Below are 21104 nucleotides of genomic sequence, written 5' to 3'. Positions count from 1 at the left end.
GTGATCACCACGTACTGGGAATCACTATTCACTACTACCAGTCGCCTGCAGCATAGGTGGCACCCAGGAGCATCAAAATGTAAACGATGAGAGCAACACCAGCCAGAGCCAGGTGCCCCGCGCGGCCACGGAGTAACCAGACGCCGGCGACGACCACTACCAAGCCAAGGGCAATGAAGTGGACACCCGAGCCACCACCATGGAAGAAGACAGTCGGCGCGGCCCCGGCGAAGAACATGCCCATGCGGCCATGCCGTATCCCGTGATGGCCAGTCCGGCCACGAATAGCAGCACAGATGAACTTGCGAGGTGGCGAAACCATTCGGGCGCCGTCACCGACCAGTACGCACCTTGCAATCAATACCACGACACAGTGTTCAGTTCAGTGCGATCATTCATACATGGAACATGCTTGACACTGAGGAAAGGAATGATTCATGGATATCATACGCACCTTGCCAATAGTTTGGTCGGTGATCAGGTCTGATAGAAAACAGCAGTATCAGAAGCAGCATCAGAAACGATGCAACCTCGAACAGGTGTATTTGCGTCAGAGAAAACATTTGGTCGAAGCGGCCCGTGCGCTGGAGCCAGAAGTTCAGCATCTTCACCCGGATCAAACCCCATGCCCCAAATGCCGCAAAAACGCTCGGAAGAGCCGAGATATGGCGCGGGGTTCTGAAAACTGCCGTGATGACCAAAAGCCCAAAAGTGATCACTGTGAACATGATGGCCAGCGCCTCCAGGAGTTCATCATCATCAGCGGCATCCATCCTGATGTGCTTAATTTCCTCTTGCGTTTCTAATAAGGTGGCTGCGAGGGACATGGAAGTTGGATTATATAGGAAGGAATAGTAGTAGGAAGGATGACAATAAGCAGTCGGTAACTATGAGGAATCATTACCGCAGACCCTAACTAAGAGGGAATATAATGATAATATATGATGATTTTTAAATGAAGAATGATCTCAGTTTTTGTTACAAATCTAAAAGGTTAACGGTCAAGGGTGGAAACTGTACGGCATAATGTAATGTGATGTGGGAAGATACGTTATCTATATAACTTCTCACCGAATCCTAATGCAGAAATTGTGTGCCGAGTTTAACAACATCTTATCCAGACTGAGAAACTGAATGGACCGGTTCTTCATGAGCAATAAAAAATGTTGGTTTTTGTTAGAAGAGTACTATACTTTAGATATTTGAGGCTCAGAAATTCTCTTTGCAAGCGTGTGCAGCGACGTCGATGGAAACCACTTGGCTATGTATATCACAAGATAAAAGTCAACTTCAATTGTTTACCTTTATATGTGAAACCGTCCACTTTATAACCATAGTGGAAGGGAAGCTCACGATTTCTTATTTATTTGGACCCAGAAATTCTCTCTGCAGTAGCCAGAAATTGAGGAATGTGAGTACTCTATCCTGCCTGTGATGAGTGAATTGTCAACCGTGCGGTGTGATCGTGCGCTTGGTCTTTGGATTACAGGTACACGGGCGTCGAGTGTCGACGGGGAGCTACCGTGGAGGTGCTGTGGCCGATGGACCGTGCGGTGGACGGCGGTGAAGGGCAGCCGGGACCGCAGCTCGGACCGGGCGGAAGCTGTGGCGTCCACTCCTGGATCGAGGGCGCAAGCGGCGACGGAAGACGGGTTTCTTGGTTTGCGCCACAAAACCAAGAAGACAGACGGTGGTTGAAGACGCCAAGTCGTGGATGCACGGGCGTCGGTCTCGGGACTGACGGAGGTGACGGGCGTCGACGGCGTCTAGGGCCTCGCTGCGAGTGAGGAGGTGACGGGCGTCGGGCGGCGTCTAGGGCCGTCAAAAGGCCGACGCGGGAACGACGTCTAGGGCCACAGCGTGGAGGCGGGAATCTTCCCGCGCGTGGAGTTTTGGTGGTTTTCTCAAAACCGGCCACCTACCCGGGTTTCGCGGACCCTCCAAAACCGCGGACCGGTACTTCGTCGATGTGGCGGCATCGCATCAAAGACTTCGAGTCGAAGAAAGGAGCTCCGCCGTCGATCGAGTCTGTACAACGGGCTGCTGTAGACCCGACCGGTCCCCTGGACCGGTCTGACCGGTCTGGCCGCAGTAGCCGGGTATAAAAGCCCCCCCCTTCTCCAGGTGGAGGGCTTCGAGTCTCTTGAGTCCTTTTCGATTTTTTTCTTCCCCCTTCCCCCTGCTCAGGTTAGGGTCAAGGTCTCCAACGCAAAGAGAGTTTAGATTATAGCTTTTCTCTCCAATCTAGAGGGTGGATGATGGGTGGATGGCTCTAGCCTTTGTATAGGTGAATTCCTCTGAGATTAATAGATGAAATTTGTGTGAGATTCACTTGTGTGTGCTGAGCATCTCGTCTTCCCCTTCTCTCTTGCGTTTTGGGTTCAATTCTCCTCTTTTGGTGTGTTTCTTATTTGGAGGAGATCAACCCTTGATTTCGTGGTTTGATGAACTCTTTGAAACGATTTCTATGCATATAGCCTAGTTCCAAACCCCCTGGAATCATGGGTTCTCACGAATTGGCGATTTTGTGTTCTTGAGAAAACCCCAATCCTCTTTGATCTTTCCTCGATTTCTCTTGATCCGTGAATCTTTTGGATGAGATCTTTTGGGGATATGTTCACGGGGTAGTTACGAAGCTTTCCTCCAAGTTTGGTTGGATTTGGACTTTGTTAGCTTGAGATTCGTGGTCTGAAGGTTTGTTTGTGGGTTTTCTGGACGACACCGGTCAGACCGGTGGGCAAGACCGGTCAGTCTGGGTTTGAACTGTCCGACCGGTCAGACCGGTCTAGTGCACCGGTCAGACCGGTCTGTGTGTGCTGCGCTGCGGTTTGAGAAGTTTCTCTCGCCTTTGCTTCTGCGCTGCGATCTGGGTCTTCTGCTTCGAGATAGCTTGTCCATAGCTATTCTCGCTGACCTATGTTTGAAGGCTTGCGGTGATTTTAGGACATAGGCCGACGTTTCAAATTTCAAAGAAATTTTGATCGGCTCCCATTCACCCCACTTCTGGTCGACAGTTTTGGTCCCTCAATTGGTATCAGAGCTTGGTTGAGGTTTTCAGTACCTTAACCGGTTCAAAAACCACTTGGCGACCATGGCAAGTCTTGGGAAGACCCCGGTGTTTTCCGACGAGGACTATGCCTACTAGAAGGTTCGTATGAGAGCATTCTTGCAGAGCGTGGGAGCCGAGGTCTGGGATATTACCAAGAATCAGGCTTACGTGGTGCTTGTCGCTCGGGTCACTCCTCTTCAAGTGACTGAGCACGAGGCTAACGCCAAGGCTGTCAATGTCTTGTTCGCTGGCGTTTCTCGTACAGAGTTCTCATACGTCCAGGGTTTTCAGGAAGCCCACAAGATTTGGACGTGCCTTGAGAACTACCACGAGGGCACACCTCAGGTAAAGGCTAGACTGTTCGAGACTCACCGGCGTGAGTACGAGAACTTCACACAGGAGCCGGGTGAGAGCATTGACTTGATGTTCAGTCGTTTTCAGTCGATTGTGAACAAAGTTAATGCGAACAGATCTGATAATGCCCTTGAGTACACAGAGCACGAGAAGGCTCTCAAGTTGCTCTACGCACTTGACCGCTCTGTGTGGGATCTCAAGGTGAACACCATCATTGAGTCTGCTGGCTATGAGACTCTGACGGTGAACGAGCTTTTCAGCAAGCTCAAGGCCATAGAGGTGGATAACCAGACACGAGCCAAGCTCAATGGTGCCCCTCCTTCCAAGAGCATCGCTCTTGTGACTGGACCAGGTGGATCGAGCTCTAACGCTAACTCTGCTCTTGGCTTTTCTCTTACCTCTTTGCCTTCTGTTTCAGATGAACAGCTGGAGACGCTGGGCGACGACGACTTGTGCCTCCTCATCAGCAAGTTCCAGCGCGTCTACCACAACAGGCAGGGGAAGAAGAACCCCGGGTGCTACAACTGCAGCGATTTGAACCACTTCATCGCCGATTGCCCCAAGAAGTCCGGCGGTGGCCAGAACAACCACTTCGACTACTACCGCCACCGCCACCGCGACGAGGGAGGCTCCAACAAGGAGTATCGGCGCCACAAGCACCGTAGTCATGATCGGGGAGGGCGCTTCGACAAGGAGTCGCTCAAGAAGCGCTTCCAGTACAAGGCCAAGAAGCGGGAGAAGGCCTTCCTGGCGCAGCTCAGCGACCTCGACAAGAGCTCCGACACCGACCGCTCTTCTTCACCCACTTCCGACGACGATGACAAGAAGAAGAAGAAGCGGGACAAGGAAGCCACCGGCTTCATCGGTCTTTGCTTGGCGGCCGGTCGGCACAAGAGTTTCTGCACCATGACGAGCGAAGCCGATGGTGCACGAGCGTCTTTAGGTGGACATGCTACACCGACGCACACCGACTCTTCTCCTGGATCCGAGAGTGATTCAGAGGTAAACTCCATGATCGACCTGCAAGATACAGAGGTTAGGGAGTTGTACGTCGCTCTCGACAACCAGAGAAGGCTACTTAAGGAAACAGGTAGAGAGCGTAGAAAGCTTAGGGCTGAGCTGGCTTGTGCTAGGGAGAAATCTAGTGAGGATGAGTGCGCTGGCTGCATATCTCACATGAATGATCTTATTGCTCTCCGTGCCCAGCATGATGAGAACGTCGCGAACTTAGATGTTGCTAAGACTTCGCTTTCTGACGTGTCTCATGAGCTCGCTAAGGCCAAGCATGAACTAGAACTGGTTAAGGATGCTCCTATTGTTAGCGATGTGCTTGAATGTGATGAGTGTCCTATCTTTAAGTCCGATCTAGCTTCGTTGCAGTCCAAGTTTGCTACTACTGTGTGCGAGCTAGAGGAGATGAAGTCTAGGTCAGTTTTGCTTGGTGCTTGTAAGCTTTGTCCCACGCTTAGGTCGGAGCTAGATGAGAAGAACGCTTTGATCAAGTCTTTTGGGAAGACTAAGGTCATAGAGTCTAGCCCACATATTGACTGCTCTGTTTGCCCTGGTTTGATTGCTGATCTAGATAGTCTTGCGGTAGAGAAAACCAACTTAGAAAATGAGAATACCTATCTTAGGGCGATTCTGAGTTGGGTTTCTAGCAGTGAGCCGCAGTTGGGCATGATGATTAAGCAGTTCAAGCGTGGTGATGGGTTTGGGGTGGGTTACTCATACACAAAGTCAGACTTTGACAGGTTGTATGGTAAGATTGGCAAGGCTGCTGGAAACACTGCTAGCACGAGCACGCAGCCTACGCTTGTTGACCCTGCGGATGGTGTGCTTAAAGAACCACCGAAAGCACCTCCGCAGAAGCAGGTTTGGGTTCCAAAGCCCAATGAGCTGAGGAATTCCCTCGACACGCTCCCTGTTGCTGCAGCCCAGGTTGCCCAGAAGAAGGGGACTGCTCCTCCCCATCCGCAGGCTAGGCCTCCACCTCCCAAGCGTGAGGTGAGATACCACTGCGAGTTTTGTGACAGGGAAGGTCACCTGGAGGAGTTTTGCTTCAGGAGGAAGCGGACTGTGAGGCGAGAGCAGGAGAGACGGAATGTGGACATGTACTCTGCTCGGGTGCATGGTCCTTCTCAGCGTGGTGGTAGGCAAGATGCTAGGGCGCGCCGTGTGGGTGGAGGTCAGGGAGACGGTGGTGGTTACCGTGCTCCAGCAGGTGGTCGCTTTGCCGGTCGTGCTCCTGGTCGTTTTCAGTACGGCTATGGACCACGGGACCGAGGCTTTGGAGGAGGTTTTGAGGCTCCATGCTTTCCTCGCGGTGGTGTTCGTTAGTCACGCGGTAGACGGGATGGGGGATACGCTTTGCCTGATTTTGCTATCCTTCTGTAGAGCAAATGGCTCGACACTGGTTTGCTTCTCACTTTGCTAACGCCAGTGTTGAGACATTTGCTCACCCTTTGTCTCACTAATGATGTGCAGGTCGGAGGCTTGGAGAACAGGTGGATCATGGACTCCGGTTGTTCGCGCCATATGACCGGGAATGACAGATGGTTCTCCAGCCTCACCCCGATGCGCTCAAAGGAGTACATTGTGTTCGGGGATAATGGAAGAGGAAAGGTATGTGGACTTGGTGCTGTTCGTGTTTCTGATCGTTTTACCCTGAGAGAAGTTGCTTTGGTTTCGAATCTTGGCTTTAATTTGCTCTCTGTTTCGCAACTTTTTGATGAGGGGTTTGAGGTTTGTTTCAAGGAGGGCTGTTCGCGTGTTTTGGATTCCAGTGGAGATTTGGTTTGCCGGATTATACCTCGCGATCGGGTTTTCTTAGTTGACTTCTCTGGAACCCCTCTTGGCCCTTCTCGTTGCTTGTTGGCTGGTCCTTCTTCTGATTTGTGGAAGTGGCATAGGAGACTTGGACATTTGAGCTTTGATTTGTTGTCGAAACTTAGCTCACTTGGCCTAATCCGAGGATTGCCCAAATTGAAGTTTGAAAAGGACCTTGTTTGCCATCCTTGTCGCCACGGGAAGATGATTGCTACTTCATATCCACCTGTTAATCAGGTGTTGACCGCTAACCATGGAGAGTTGCTACACATGGACACAGTTGGACCTTCTAGGTGATGTCTGTTGGTGGGAAGTGGTACGTTCTTGTGATCGTGGACGATTTTTCTCGCTATTCTTGGGTCTTTTTCATGAGAACCAAGGATGAGGCTTTCGTGTTTGTTCGAGACTTGATCTTGAGGTTGAAAAACGAGCTACCACAGGCCATGAGAGCGATTCGCAGTGATAATGGCTCAGAATTCAAAAACGCTCGTTTTGACGCCTTTTGCAGTGATCAAGGACCTGAACACCAGTATTCTTCTCCTTACACTCCACAGCAGAATGGAGTTGTAGAGAGAAAGAATCGGACGCTGGTTGAGATGGCGAGGACGATGCTCGATGAGCATAGGACTCCTCGCAAATACTGGGCTGAGGCGGTTAACATCGCTTGTTACGTGTCCAACCGCATTTTCTTGCGTGCTTTCATGCACAGGACTTCTTATGAGTTGCGGTTTGGACGCCAGCCCCGTGTTGACCATCTCAGAGTTTTCGGTTGCCGGTGCTTTGTGCTGAAAGATGGAAATCTTGATAAATTTGAGTCTCGCTCGTCTGACGGCATTTTTCTCAGTTATGCTTCTCACTCTAGAGCGTACCGTGTGCTGATTATTGATACTAACATCGTCAGAGAGACTTGTGAAGTCACTTTCGACAAGACTGCACCGTACAATTCGTCTGTCTTTGAAGTTGCAGGAGATGATGAGCTCGGCACCTCCATCTTTGAAGTTGAGGAGGAAGAAGCTGCGGAGGGCGAGGCTGAGGCTACCACAAATGTTGTGGACCCAGTTGCCTCCGCCACGAGCTCGGACGATGATGACGGCCCCGATCCGACTACGTCTACTTCACGGGGGCTGATCGAGGAGGTGACTCAGGCTTCACCAGCTGCACCTGAGGAGACACCTGACTTGGTTGAGGAGGAGGCGACTTCGACGCGGGAAGCACCTCGACATATTCAGTGTCGTCATCCACCTCAACAGATGATAGGTGATCTCAACGAGCGAGTCACCAGGTCCAAGATGTCCAGGGAGTTCGAGATGAGCATGATGGGTGAGTTGCAGTTCTTCCTCGGGCTGCAGATCAAGCAAACTCCTCAGGGCACTTTTGTCCATCAAGCCAAGTACACTAGAGACTTGCTGCGGAAGTTCGACATGAGTGACTTATCTCCTCAGCCGACTCTGATCAGCACATCTACGGCGCTTGATGAGGACTTGGACGGCGAGGCGGTGGACCAGAAGGAGTATAGGAGCATGATCGGCTCTCTCATGTACCTGACGGCGATGCGACCGAACATCCAGTTCGGTGTCTGCCTCTGCGAGCGGTATCAGGCTTCGCCGCGCACCTCCCACAGGCAAGTGGTGAAACACATCTTCAGGTATTTGAAATTCACCCCTGAATTTGGTCTTTGGTATTCTGCGGATTCTTCTCTGGTCTTGGTGGGCTTTTCTGATGCCGATTTCGGTGGGTGTCGGTTGGATCGCAAGTCGACTTCCGGCACTTGTCAATTTCTCGGTACATCTTTGGTGTCTTGGTCCTCTCGCAAGAAGGCTAGCGTAGCGTTTTCTTCTACTGAAGCTGAGTATGTTGCCGCTGCTAGCTGCTGCTCCCAGATACTTTGGATGAAACAAACCTTGCAGGATTATGGCTTGAGTTTCGGTAGGGTTCCCATCTTTGTAGACAACATGTCAGCCATTAGCATTGCAAAGAACCCTGTCCTACACTCCAGAACCAAGCACATAGACATTCGATTCCATTTCCTGCGAGACAACCATGAGAGAGGACACATAGACCTGATCCATGTCCCTTCAGAGAGGCAAACCGCAGATATCCTCACCAAACCGTTAGAGCAGGACACCTTTGCTCGCTTGCAAGGGGAGCTTGGGGTTTGTTACCCCTTTTGATCGATGACTTTTTTTGGTTAGCTTTGTAGGTTTTACTTGTCCTTCTCTTTGGTTTCTAGTTTTAGTAGTTGCATTGTGCATATGCATTGTACATATTTGCATTTTGTATTGTCTCACTTGCACTAGCATTCTTGTATACATTGCTATGATCTTCTAGTACCTGCTAGTGTGAGTTGATAAATTTGATCATGTATAGCTTGCTCCACTGTGTATATGACATCATCTGAGTTAAGCTATTTTGATTTGAAAATCTGAAAACATGATCACCCTGTCTTGGCTACTAGCATGTTAGGGCGTGTTGATATGCTTCGCTATCTTATTCATGCTAGTGTAGCCTTTCATTCAGCAATTCTTACTTGAAATGATCTAAATTTGATAAAATTGCTTGAACTGTTCTTGAAATGGATTGAAAAGATCCAGGTGGGATTGCTTGTCGCACTGATCGAGCTTTCGGGACGGCTCACTTTGCACTTTTGAGAACCCGGGCAAGGCTGTGCATGACTGCAACGAGTGCCTTAAGCTTCTGATTGTCTTTGACATAGGCTTGGCCTCGTTGCTAAGTAAAGCATGACAAGCTTTCAACCCCTGACATTAAGAATTGATTGCTATAAATTTGATTGAAAAATGAATGATGGCAACTTGTTTTGGCTGAGTTTTGATCACATATATGATTATGATTAGCACTGCTTTCCATTCCCTACTTGTTAGAGCTAGATCATGGGTGATGCTTTTATTTCTCCTAAACTGATCTTGCCTAGCTCTAGACTGATTTGATATACCCTGTTGAGCTAGATACAGGTCTTGTTTATGGATGCACACGTGCTTGTGACTAGATGTCGTTCATATCTTTGTATCCCTGAATGCTTTCACTTACACCTCCTGCATTGCATTCATTGCATAGCATCTGTTCAGGGGGAGTCTCAGCTTCAGAGGGAGTTTTAGGTCTTTTTAGGCTTGATGTGTGCATGTGCCAACAAGGGGGATAATTTTAGGAGAAGTGATCGAACAAGGGGGAGACCTGTTTGATTTTTGAAAAACTTGTTGTGCACAGGGCTTTGAGAGTGCATCATTTTGGGAGAGTTGCACCTGTGAGAGGGAAAAACTTTGGTTTGGGAGTTTCTGCTTTGGTTGGCTCCTAGTTTTCTCTCCACTTTCAGCATGACTGCGTCGAGCGTTACCTCTGTCTTTGAGGAGTCATGTTTTGGCTTTTGATCGATTGCGTCAAGCCATTGCCCTTGTCTTAGGGGATCGATTTTGCTTGAGTAAGTGATTGTTCTTGCCTTTTCTGAGCTTTTCGTCACTTGCTTGAGTTCTTCTCTTTCGTGCTTCTTTGTTCTTCTCTGGTTTCACTTCTCTTGGTTCGTTTGTGGTGTGTTGACAATGCACTCATCAAGGGGGAGATTGAGGAATGTGAGTACTCTATCCTGCCTGTGATGAGTGAATTGTCAACCGTGCGGTGTGATCGTGCGCTTGGTCTTTGGATTGCAGGTACACGGGCGTCGAGTGTCGACGGGGAGCTGCCGTGGAGGTGCTGTGGCCGATGGACCGTGCGGTGGACGGCGGTGAAGGGCAGCCGGGACCGGAGCTCGAACCGGGCGGAAGCTGTGGCGTCCACTCCTGGATCGAGGGCGCAAGCGGCGACGGAAGGCGGGTTTCTTGGTTTGCGCCACAAAACCAAGAAGACGGACGGCGGTTGAAGACGCCAAGTCGTGGAGGCACGGGCGTCGGTCTCGGGACTGACGGAGGTGATGGGCGTCGACGGCGACTAGGGCCTCGCTGCTGGTGAGGAGGTGACGGGCGTCGGGCGGCGTCTAGGGCCATCAGAAGGCCGAGGCGGGAACGGCGTCTAGGGCCACGGCGTGGAGGCGGGAATCTTCCCGCGCGTGGAGTTTTTGCGGTTTTCTCAAAACCGGCCACCTACCCGGGTTTCGCGGACCCTCCAAAACCGCGGAGTGGTACTTCATCGATGTGGCGGCATCGCATCAAAGACTTCGAGTCGAAGAAAGGAGCTCCGCCGTCGATCGAGTCTGTACAGCGGGCTGCTGCAGACCCGACCGGTCTGACCGGTCTGGCCGCAGCAGCCGGGTATAAAAGCCCCCCCTTCTCCAGGCGGAGGGCTTCGAGTCTCTTGAATCCTTTTCGGTTTTTTCCTTCCCCCTTCCCCTTGCTCAGGTTAGGGCCAAGGTCTCCAACGCAAAGAGAGTTTAGATTATAGCTTTTCTCTCCAATCTAGAGGGTGGATGATGGGCGGATGGCTCTAGTCTTTGTATAGGAGATTTTCTCTGAGATTAATGGATGAAATTTGTGTGAGATTCACTTGTGTGTGCTGAGCATCTCGTCCTCCCCTTCTCTCTTGCGTTGTGGGTTCAATTCTCCTCTTTTGGTGTGTTTCTTGTTTGGAGGAGACTAACCCTTGATTTCGTGGTTTGATGAACTCTTTGGAACAATTCCTATGCATATAGCCTAGTGCCAAACCCCCTGGAATCATGGGTTCTCACGAATTGGCGATTTTGTGTTCTTGAGAAAATCCCAATTCTCTTTGATCTTTCCTCGATTTCTCTTGATCCGTGAATCTTTTGGATGAGATCTTTTGGGGATATGTTCACGGGGTAGTTACGAAGTATTCCTCCAAGTTTGGTTGTATTTGGACTTCGTTAGCTTGAGATTCGTGGTTTGAAGGTTTGTTTGCTGGTTTTCTGGACGACACCGGTTAGACTGGTGGGCAAGACCGGTCAGTCTAGGTTTGAATTGCCCGACCGGTCAGACCGGTCTGTGTGTGCTGCGCTGCGGTTTGAGAAGTTTCTCTCGCCTTTGCTTCCGTGCTGCGACCTGGGTCTTCTGTTTCGAGATAGCTTGTCCATATCTATTCTCGCTGATCTAAGTTCGAGGGCTTGCGGTGATTTTGAAACATAGCCTGACGTTTCAAATTTCAAAGAAATTTTGATCGACTCCCATTCACCCCCTCTGGTCGCCAGTTTCGGTCCCTCAAAAATGCCAACTGCCTCACCACCGCTACCTAGCTACCACACCCATGAGTCCACGAGCCATCTTGGCCTCACTACCTAGTAGTGTTTGGTTGAGTAGTCATCAATTGCTTGATTAGGTGCTTCGTGAGGTAGTTTATTATATATGACACCATCCTATGAAATTGGGTTAATTGAATTCATGCTGCTACAATTTCTATGGCTTTGAATCTATCTCGTTAGTATTCGCGATATTAATCAGAATCGGGCCATCATTATTCTATCGCTCTTTGAGCAATTAATACCATTTGATATTCCCTATCCGTCTTTAATTAGGCCCCAAAGTAGGCCGCTCGAGTTCCCTACTTCCTTGTGCGCCCCCTTATTAACAGTACTACAACAAACCATTTAATATATATGACGAATTTTGAGTGATCTTCATAAGAAATAATGTCACACATAGGACAAGATCTGCGACGCTTATGATATTTCATCACGGATCAACGAGAGGTCCAATCGGGCCTGATTTCAGTGAGGAACTCTAGGAAACGTCATAGAGTGCAAATACAAATCGTCACAAATTAAATATCCTACTCTGTGGCAGTCAACACTTAGACCCAAGTTAGCTGAGTTTGAAAAACAATATGTCAAAAAGTTGTTACATTGGAAACCGGACGAAATCATGTAATGATAAATGCTCAGTTCTATAACTTTTTTTTTAACAATTCTGTTCTAATGTAGTAGTGTGTTTATGCGTGTGTATGTTGTGCCTTCAAATATATCATCCCCCCGATACAAGCTTCCCATTTCCATCCATTTCCGATTTATTTTCCGCACATATTTATTCTTTTCCATATACTCGTATATCTCGGTTTCTCCATCCCGTTTCCGGCTATCATGCTCCTGCTCTCGTTTCCGGTGAAAACAATACAGCAACAAAAATGGGTAAGAGTTTTTTCCGTCCGTTTTCATCCATTTTCTTCATCCATAGGCAGTTAAGGTAGTGAGGCACGCAGGCCTAGGGAAGAAGATGAAGGATCTCAGTGTAATTCTAGAATTATGTAGGTGCCCTTTCGTAAAGAAGGGAAGCACTTGTACTTATTACTTGGCTCTTTTAATATGATGTTTTTCCTTTTCGCAAAAAAAAAACTCCTTGTAGTGTAAACAAATTTGGTCCTTGTTTTTCCTTTTAATTTCTTGCTCAAGCTGCGGTACGGTAACAGTGGGGGAATGGGGCCACGAACCTTGAACTCCTGTGCACAAATGACACGTCGGAAATCTACATGTCGAAAAATTGAATAACAACACGAGTCTTTTGCATGTTGCAGATAATATGCGGGCATTACAACTTTCAGCTAATAGTCTATTCTTCTCCATTTGGTCATTCAATCTGAGCTTCGGTGCTTCCTTTGTCCTTTTATTGTCGTTGCGTTCCTCTTGCGCGGTTAGATGGTACCATCTCTAATGTTACATTTTAAATTATTTAATTATTTATATTTATTATTTGTGCGGCTAGGTGTAAGTATATTTAAGGTTACACTTTTATAATTGGCTTTTTTTAAGAAATTTTTTGTTGACAAAAATCAAGATCTATTAAAGCTATTTTGAGGATCAATAATTTGATTTTATTTCATACTCCTAGGTTTGAATTGGATACCATTTTGAGATAGTTCTAAGTTTGTTGTTGTATACGTTGATTAAAAAATATTTAGTTTTACTAATGTGTAAATTTTTTAATAGTACTCAAAGTTATGTTTTGAGGATCGTATCAATGGCAAACAAATTATTATTCATTTGGAGGTAGTATTATTTTTTATATAAGAAATTTTTTGGGTATTTTTCTAGATTTATGTGTTACAGTTAATGTTGCAGCGTAATGTTTTTATTTGTTTAATTTGAATTCTAAGTCAATGATCTGCGGCAACTTCTTGGCATCTTCCTGGTAGTCACCTGTTGGTGCTGCTGCTTCTTGTTTACTGTTATCTTGGTTGCTCAAGGGGAGAGACAAAAAAGAGAGGTTTACTCTCTAATTCCCAGCTTAATTCGTAGAATCGATAGAGTGTGTGAATCCTATTCACCCCAATCATTCATTTCTTCATTGTCCACTCCGTATCCGCGCTGGCTTATGGCCATTTCTTTATCTCATTTTCTTTTTCCTTTTTTCTTATCTTTTCTCACCCCTTATCGTTTCCAATGGAATATGAATTTAGTGCACCTATTTTGTTACTCTCTTAGCCTTAGGTACTCATTTAATCAATTCAAATATGCTACAACTGATTTGACTAAGAGTGAGATAAACAATGGTTGACATAATGTTGTTTCTGGTTTTTCAGCGCCATTTATTAATTTCAACATGACTTTTGACTGAAATGTTAGTAAATAGAACACATATTAACTTTGTTTGTACATGTTTCGATTGTATGCTAAAAATAATATTACAATTATTCAACCAAAATGATAGTATTTCTCAATAAACTGTGAGGCTACAACTTTCTACTTTTTTCAGCGTGATGCTGCGGTGTGCAAATATTTTTCTAAAGTTTGTCTGGAATTTTTTTATCAATATTATGCCTGTAGAAAAAATGAATTAAAAATTATGATAGTAATTTTTAAGAATCTCCTAGCTTACCCAATGCTAATTGTTAGGAGTCTTATTACTATGTTACATACTTCCTCCGTCCCACAATAAGTACATTTATTTGACTTGCACACATCGTGTTTGACCATTCATTTTATTCAAAAATTTAATATAAATATTATCTATTTTGTTATGATTTATTACAACACTAAAGATACTTTAATAATAAATTATTTATTTGATAATTTACATAAAATTTTTAAATAAGACGAATAGTCAAACACGACGTGTGCAAGTCAAAGAAATACACTTATTGTGAGACAGAGGGAGTATTGGATTAGTTTTTTTATAATGGCATGATGAGCTATATTTAGTCAAACACTGTGGTATTTTGGGCTAATTTTTATCGTAATGGCAGTGGTGGGTAATTTTAATTTATCTTATTTTTTTCAATTAACGTAAGAATTTTTAGACCTTAAGATCGAACGTGGAGGCTCTGTTGGTTGGCCAAATAATAAGATATCTCAGTGCAATGTGAGGTTACAACTTTTCTACCTTTTCCTGCGTGGTGTTATGGTGTGCAAATATTTTCTAAAGCTTGTCTAAATTTTTTTATCAATGTTTATATCTGTAGAAAAAATGAATTTAAAATCATGATTGTAATTTTTAAGAATCTCCTAGACGTGGTGGGCTATATTTAGTTAGACACAGGGATATTTTGGGTCAATTTTTATCATAATGACAGTGATTGAATTAATTTCTTTATAATGACGTGGTGGGCTATATTAAGTCAGACACAGAGGTATTTTGGGTCGATTTTTATCATAATAGCAGTGATGGGTAATTTTAATTTCTTTTATTTTCTCCGTAGGAATTTTTAGGTCTTGAGAGCAAATATGGAGACTCCGTTTGTTGGTCAAATAACCCCTCACGCTGGACTCGCTTTTCAGGTTTGAGGGAGGTGGGACAAAAGGTATACCCATTAAATCGCATGTTCGAGAGTGTTTCTGCCAAAAAAATATTTTTTTTCTCACCCACCCCGCGTGTACCCACACCATCACGGATCCACCCGCCCCAATCAAATACGATATGAGACGTACCATCCTAGAAAACTAAATCTAACACATATGTGCTTAATTTCTAATTCCTCACATCCTTTATTAAAGGAATTTTAACCTTACTTTTTCACGGCATTACAGTCGCACACGTTGACACCAATGCCAGCCATGTTGCTCGTCCCTTGAAGCGGAAACAGAATCCAACACCAATCCGATCACCATGGCATCCGAATTGAGGCCGGCCAATTTCTCGTGTCCTCTTAATCCTTCTTATACATCACGAAGAGAGAGAGAGTGGACGGGGTCAATTAGCATCTCTCTTAATTTACCATGACCTCCATCATCAATCAAGAAAGAATTACATGGTTAATGACATCCTGCTGTGCATGCCCCGGCCGAGCGTGTCCACCCGGCCACCCCGGAAGCCGCTATCGCCGTTTCCTCCGATGACAGTGATTAGATTAATTTCTTTATAATGGTGTGGTGGGCTATATTTAGTTAGACACAGGGGTATTTTGGATCGATTTTTTTATCATAATGACAGTGGTGGGTAATTTTAATTTCTTCTATTTTCTCCGATTAACGTGGGAATTTTTAGGTCTTGAGAGGGAACGTGAAGGCTCTATTTGTTGATCAAATAATAAGATAATAGATTCTAAAGGGAGCGTTGTTACTTTGAAACCGTTTTTTTGCCTCTCCTGCCAATAGCCTACTACCATTACTTACTTCTGTCTTCCTCCGTGCTAGGTTCTATGCTGAGAATTATATATTTTGTTAGTTATTTCCTGTGCATATCTTTGCTTAGCTTCGTTTACACGAATTGTTTTGATGTTTTTCTACCTCACTTCGATTTCATTAGGTAACATACACGTTGCACAAAAATCGAGAAATTTTATCCACCTTCTTCCTAACAAGATTGTCTCTCTTTATCCATGCTACCATAAAGATTATACTTTGAAAAACAATGTTCACTGGATTTATAAATTGACGGATTCCGGCCACGAGCCTTGAGAAAGGAAATATAATTGTTGAATAGGTAACTGTATGCAAAACTATACTTATTCTACTGAAACCTACTAATTCCATTGCAAAATTACTATTATATTCAAGTAAAAACTCGACCCGGGTGACCAACCTGATGTTTGAGTTTGACATGAAGAAGCTTTCTCTTCTGGTCAAGAAAGGGTCACGAACCCCGGCTATTAGGAACGTGCCACTGACGGGGAGAGCACGCCTGCGGACGAGTATCACGCTGCAACCGTAAGTGGACCATATATTTCCAATATCCTTCCTAATAAACAATAAGTTAAACAAAACACAAGGTCTCATTTCCATATGTATATCTTCCATCGATGGAGCACAATATCAAATTAAGACATGCACCACATGACTTCAGCCTACCGAACAACGAATACTTTAAAGTGTAGCACTTGCGGTCTTAAAGCCCTATGTAATACATGCGACTAATGACTGTTTTGTTGCTGTGACTTTAACCTATGATGTAATATAACCTCACACTATAAATCTTATTTCCCCTTTTCTATCGTAACCACTTTTGAAGCACTGGTCTTTGCATGAGCGCGCGCAAAACACTAGTTGATTGATGGTGCGAGCCCTCCTCCTCCTACCGCGTGCGTTGCATGTACCGATGCGCGTGTGGGGGCATACAAAAAACATATAAAATGTAAAGGAAAAAAAGCCAAGTGCTAATGTCTTGCACTAGCCTCCGCCGGTGATCTTTTTTTTATAGTATCTCCGCCGGTGATCAAGCTAGCTAACAACCGTAGACTTCACGATATGGTACTGTCAACGTTTGCGAAAGCAATACCCGTCAAAAAAAAAACGTTTGCGAAAGCAATTCGGCTTGGCCCCCAGAAACGGCAGCGAGTGGGCCGGCGGGCGGCGGCGCGTCACTCGCGGGCTCATAAAAGCATTGAACTGGGGCATATTTTTTGCCAGCCTGCGCTCGCACACAACTGAGCGCAACAAAACGGGCCGAGGTATCAGTTTCGGCCCAACATACGCACAGCGCAACATTGCTCGTGTAGGATAAGGCCGTAAGAGCAACTCCAGCAGGGAGAGTAATTGAGCTTCTATATGAAGATTTAGTTGGTAGACATCAAAAATCAATCTCCAACAGAGAGGGCAAATAGGCTGTTATTTTAGTAGGCCTTCCAAATTTCTCTCCCCAACCCCCTCCTAATTTGATGGCCCTCTATTTGCGCTGTCGACTGTGGGCCCACCGGTTTCTCTTTTTTTTTCCTTTCCCCATCGCCTTCGGCCCCGCCCCCGCCCTGCTGCCGCCGCCCCCGCCCTGCCCCGCCCTCCGCCTCGCCGCGACGTGTTCCACGCCGTGTGGCGCCAGGGCAATGCCGGGCGGTGGGTGTGCAAGGTGCGCGTGCCGGGCCACTGCGGCTGCAAGCTCTGGCTTGGCACCTTCGACTCCGCCAAGGCCGCGGCGCGCGCGCACGACGCCGCCACGCTCGGCGTCGTGGGCCTTGGCGTCTGCCTCAACTTCGCGGACTCCGCGTGGCTGCTCGCGGTCCCAGCCTCGTACACCAGCCTCGTCGAGGTGCGCCGCCCCGTCGCCAAGGCCGTGGAGGAGTTCCGGCGCCGCGAGTCGCTCCGGAGGAGGAGGATGCGCGATCAGCCACGTACGTCGTCGACGCCGTCCTCCCCCGGCAGCGTCGAAGACGAGGCCTCGACCGACGGGGAGGAGTCCTCGCCTGCCGCCGATGACTCGCCATTCGAACTGGACCTGTTCGGTGACCTGAGCTCGAACTTGTACTACACGAGCTTGGCGCAGGCGATGCTCATGGAGCCACCGTCCACCGTCGCGGTCTACTACGATGAGGGCATGGCCGATGTGCCTCTCTGGAGCTATTAGGTCAGAGGCCGGCCGGAGATGGGCTCGCCGGCAGCAGCAAGGGGCGGCGGTGGGTCTGGGCGGCGGCGGCGCTACTCCGGCGACCCCTGGGCGGCGGGCTCGGGTCGGGGAGCTTCGGTGCGAGGTGGGGATCCCGTTCCTGGGCTCTGTTGGGGGCAAGGAAGGGCGGAGAGCAGGGCTCCACGACGAGCAAGGTGGGGGCGGCGCAGCACATCGGCCACCTCCGCCATGGCCTCTGACTCGGCGTCGTCCTCTCCGTGGTTCCTCTCCGGATTAAAAGCAGCCACCGCCGGATGGCTGCGCGCCGTGGTGGACCCGGACGAGGCGGAGGCGCAGGCGGCGCGGGGTAGGGGCGTAGGGCACGGGCGAGTGGGAGAGGTGGGGGGGTGATGAGGGAATGACAGGTGGGTCTAGTTGTCAGTTAGAAAAATGAAAGCCCAATTTATTTAGTCTACTGGAGTGGAGGCTCACATTTGGATGAGTAAAATTTAGAAGTGGGCTTTTAAATTGGCTTTTCCTCACCCAAATTTAGTAGGCCTACTGGAGTTGCTCTAAGAGGAAAGAGGAAGAAGTAGCGGTCACGGCGCCGGAAAGCCTGCCGCCGGCGACTGCAGCTGCAGGAGATGGACGAGGGGTCGGCGAGCGCTGCCGGAGGAATCGCCGGGAGAAGCAAATGCTCGATCCTCCGGGTGCAGGCGCTACTCCGAGTCGATAAGATGCTCATGAGCCCTGCTGTTATTCAGAACCAAGTTTGTACTACGGGAGCAGCGTAGAATCAGACACCTTGCTCTTCGGCTCTTACCTGATGGATTTTGCGCCCAAGTAATAGTAATGCTGCCTTTATCTACAGAGGGGACATTGTCAATCTTTTTTTCAGGCATTTGGTGCTGGGGGAGCTGATATGCTGACCGCCTAATTACAATCCAAACCACACTCCTCAAGAAGCGGGCCACCATTTTTGGTGTCCTGTTTTGCCTTCCAACCAAACCTTTCAGGAACGGATACAGATGGACAATCGCCCTGAATGCAAACAAGAGCTTCCCGAACAGAGGGCCCCATGATTCATATCCTTTGCTGATAGCATTTGAAACATCAGCAACCACACCAATGAAGTTCGGCAAGAGCAGAGTGGTGGGAGGTATCAGTAAGGTTGTCCACTTGAAAGTATATAGCTCTGAGAACTCTTCATCGTCACCATCCTTTGATGTCACAGTGAAGCTTGTATCCACACCAGCTGTGACCTTGAGATGTCCTTGGAACACGGCAAAAAGGTGCGAGGACACACCTCCAATGGCAAATTGTCACAGCTGACGGTAAATTCTTCCCTTCATTTTCGTAACGTCGAATTCAGTTACATGGCAGAATTTGTGACGGCGTCAAAGAAAACCACTAGATTTGGATTTTCTTTCTCCACAAGCTGGACATCGAAGCCTAATATTCCAATCATTGAGAGCCTCACACTGGCCGAGATTATAAATAAAAACCATCATTATGTAAGATTAAATCGCACTGTGATCACAGTCTGATGCTTTATTAAACAATAAAGAATGGAACCTTCTGAGCTCTGATCAAACCACACTTTCATCACTTGCTACTGCTTCTAGCCAGAAGAACATGAGGTGGATTACATTAGATTAGTCAGTGGCTGAGAGCATCTCCAAGAGCTCTTATATCTTGAGTGAGTTAGCTAAAAAAAAGAAAAAGAAGACAAAAAATCACATCCAACAGAAATTCTATCTACCTCGTTTTCTATCCACAGGTGCCGCTGTGCATCTTTGCCTAGCGCTCAGCGCTAGCCATCCCTTTTTGGATTTTGGAGAAACGATTGGATTTTATCCTTTTTTCGCAAGCTATTTCGTTTTACATAATAGTTATATCAGTATTTTAGCTTTTCATAGATACAAGAGCTCTTGTAGATACTCTGACAACAGCGGAACAGGGACGCTGGGACCATTACGATGTTGCTAACTCCTCCCCAAAAGCATAGCTCAATTCGGATCCACCTGACCTCCTGTTGCAGCTGCTGAACCTTCAGATCTGGCTATCCTGATAGAGAACTTATTTTTTTTCAGAGGGAGAGAGAGAGAGAGAGAGAGAGAGAGAGAGAGAGAGAGAGAGAGAGAGAGAGAGAGAGAGAGGATATGGATCATGTTTGTTTAGCTGCAAGTATGTGGCAAACATGTGGGTGCAATGCTCTCAAGTAGTGGAAAACATGTTTCTCAAATCCAGCCGCAGAATGAGCATTGCAATGTAGCGTAATTTTTGAGTTTGTTCGCGAGTTAAGAATTCAGATCAGCACAAAACAAATGCAGAGAAAACAAGCTTCTTCCTTCATCTTAGGGCTACCTACGAACATAGACACCAATTGCATCTATGAACCACCCTGCACGCACGAAGAAGCCAACAATGCTAGCCTCGTTCAGATGAATATCGAAGGTCACGCCGCCTCCTGCTCCCAAAGGTCCATATTTGACGTTATCACTGGTGCCAAAAGTAAGTGACGTTATGACGACTGTTTCGTCGTCACTAAATGGAGCGTACGTTCCTGACATTCTCTTGAGAGATGTACCAGCTCCCAGTTTAATCTGAAAACAAAGATGACAAGGATCAGTGGCAACAGAAATGATAAAAAAAATAAAGAAGATACTTGTGCATGGTTGTGTGAAAAGTCTGAAAAGTATAGATCACCGTAACATGCTCGAATCCACCTGGACCGCCCCATCGATCTGTAGTGTGAAGAGTCCCCTCCTGATCTAGGTAGGAACATTGAATGGAGTCAACGATCAAGCCGGTCCTGACTGTTATGCTCTCTAGGCAGTGGGGGATCTTGATGACGTCGCAGTGCCCCCTCCTCCTCCACCGCATGGCCCGATCTTGTCGATCCCATCAGCAACTTGAGCACAACAGAATGCCACATTCATGGAGGGGAACTGCAGAAATTACAAAGAACCAAATGAAATGAAAGATTTGTATATAATCAGGAGACAACAATAATCATGTACTATATCTACCAATGAAATAATAACGAAATAGTCCTTCCATTTTTCTAAAAGTCCGATTTACTACCAGTAGTAAAATGAACCTTCTTTTCATTTTTCAAACCATATTTATTTTGTTAGGATAAGTCTTTGACTAATAATCACACCACCAAACCATGGTTCTAAATAGCGGGCTAAGGGGTTTAATAGCTTATTTTTGACAAAGGAGAAAAGCTCTGG

The 21104-nt window shown here is 47.0% G+C and overlaps 2 protein-coding genes across 2 annotated transcripts; one reads left to right on the top strand and one right to left on the bottom strand.

Annotated features, from left to right (window-relative positions):
- Nucleotides 1–665: 665 nt before the first annotated feature.
- Nucleotides 666–17886, top strand: LOC120695168 (dehydration-responsive element-binding protein 1A-like). The gene is made up of 2 exons (XM_039978474.1): nt 666–779; nt 17365–17886. The coding sequence occupies exons 1-2, from the start codon at nt 666–668 to the stop codon at nt 17884–17886; spliced, it is 636 nt and encodes a 211-aa protein (XP_039834408.1).
- A 2342-nt stretch (nt 17887–20228) lies between these two features.
- Nucleotides 20229–20751, bottom strand: LOC120695167 (protein GOS9-like). Its single transcript, XM_039978473.1, has 2 exons — nt 20575–20751; nt 20229–20471 (listed from the first exon to the last, which is right to left on the bottom strand). Exons 1-2 carry the CDS (start codon nt 20749–20751, stop codon nt 20229–20231), a joined length of 420 nt encoding a protein of 139 aa, XP_039834407.1.
- Between the last annotated feature and the right edge of the window lie 353 nt (nt 20752–21104).

Source organism: Panicum virgatum, chromosome 2K (assembly GCF_016808335.1).
Source record: "Panicum virgatum strain AP13 chromosome 2K, P.virgatum_v5, whole genome shotgun sequence".
Lineage (NCBI taxonomy): Eukaryota > Viridiplantae > Streptophyta > Magnoliopsida > Poales > Poaceae > Panicum > Panicum virgatum.
Note: the sequence above shows the minus strand (reverse complement) of the source record. Positions and strands in the feature narration are given on the sequence as shown.

Excerpts from the sequence above, each read along its gene's own strand:
- LOC120695168 (XM_039978474.1), top strand. The coding sequence starts at position 666 with ATGGCGCGGGGTTCTGAAAACTGCCGTGATGACCAAAAGCCCAAAAGT. Across the intron at positions 780-17,364 it reads TCAGCGGCATCCATCCTGAT|GGCAATGCCGGGCGGTGGGT; the intron begins GTGCTTAATTTC and ends GTGTGGCGCCAG.
- LOC120695167 (XM_039978473.1), bottom strand. The coding sequence starts at position 20,751 with ATGCGGTGGAGGAGGAGGGGGCACTGCGACGTCATCAAGATCCCCCAC. Across the intron at positions 20,472-20,574 it reads GTGGATTCGAGCATGTTACG|ATTAAACTGGGAGCTGGTAC; the intron begins GTGATCTATACT and ends CTTTGTTTTCAG.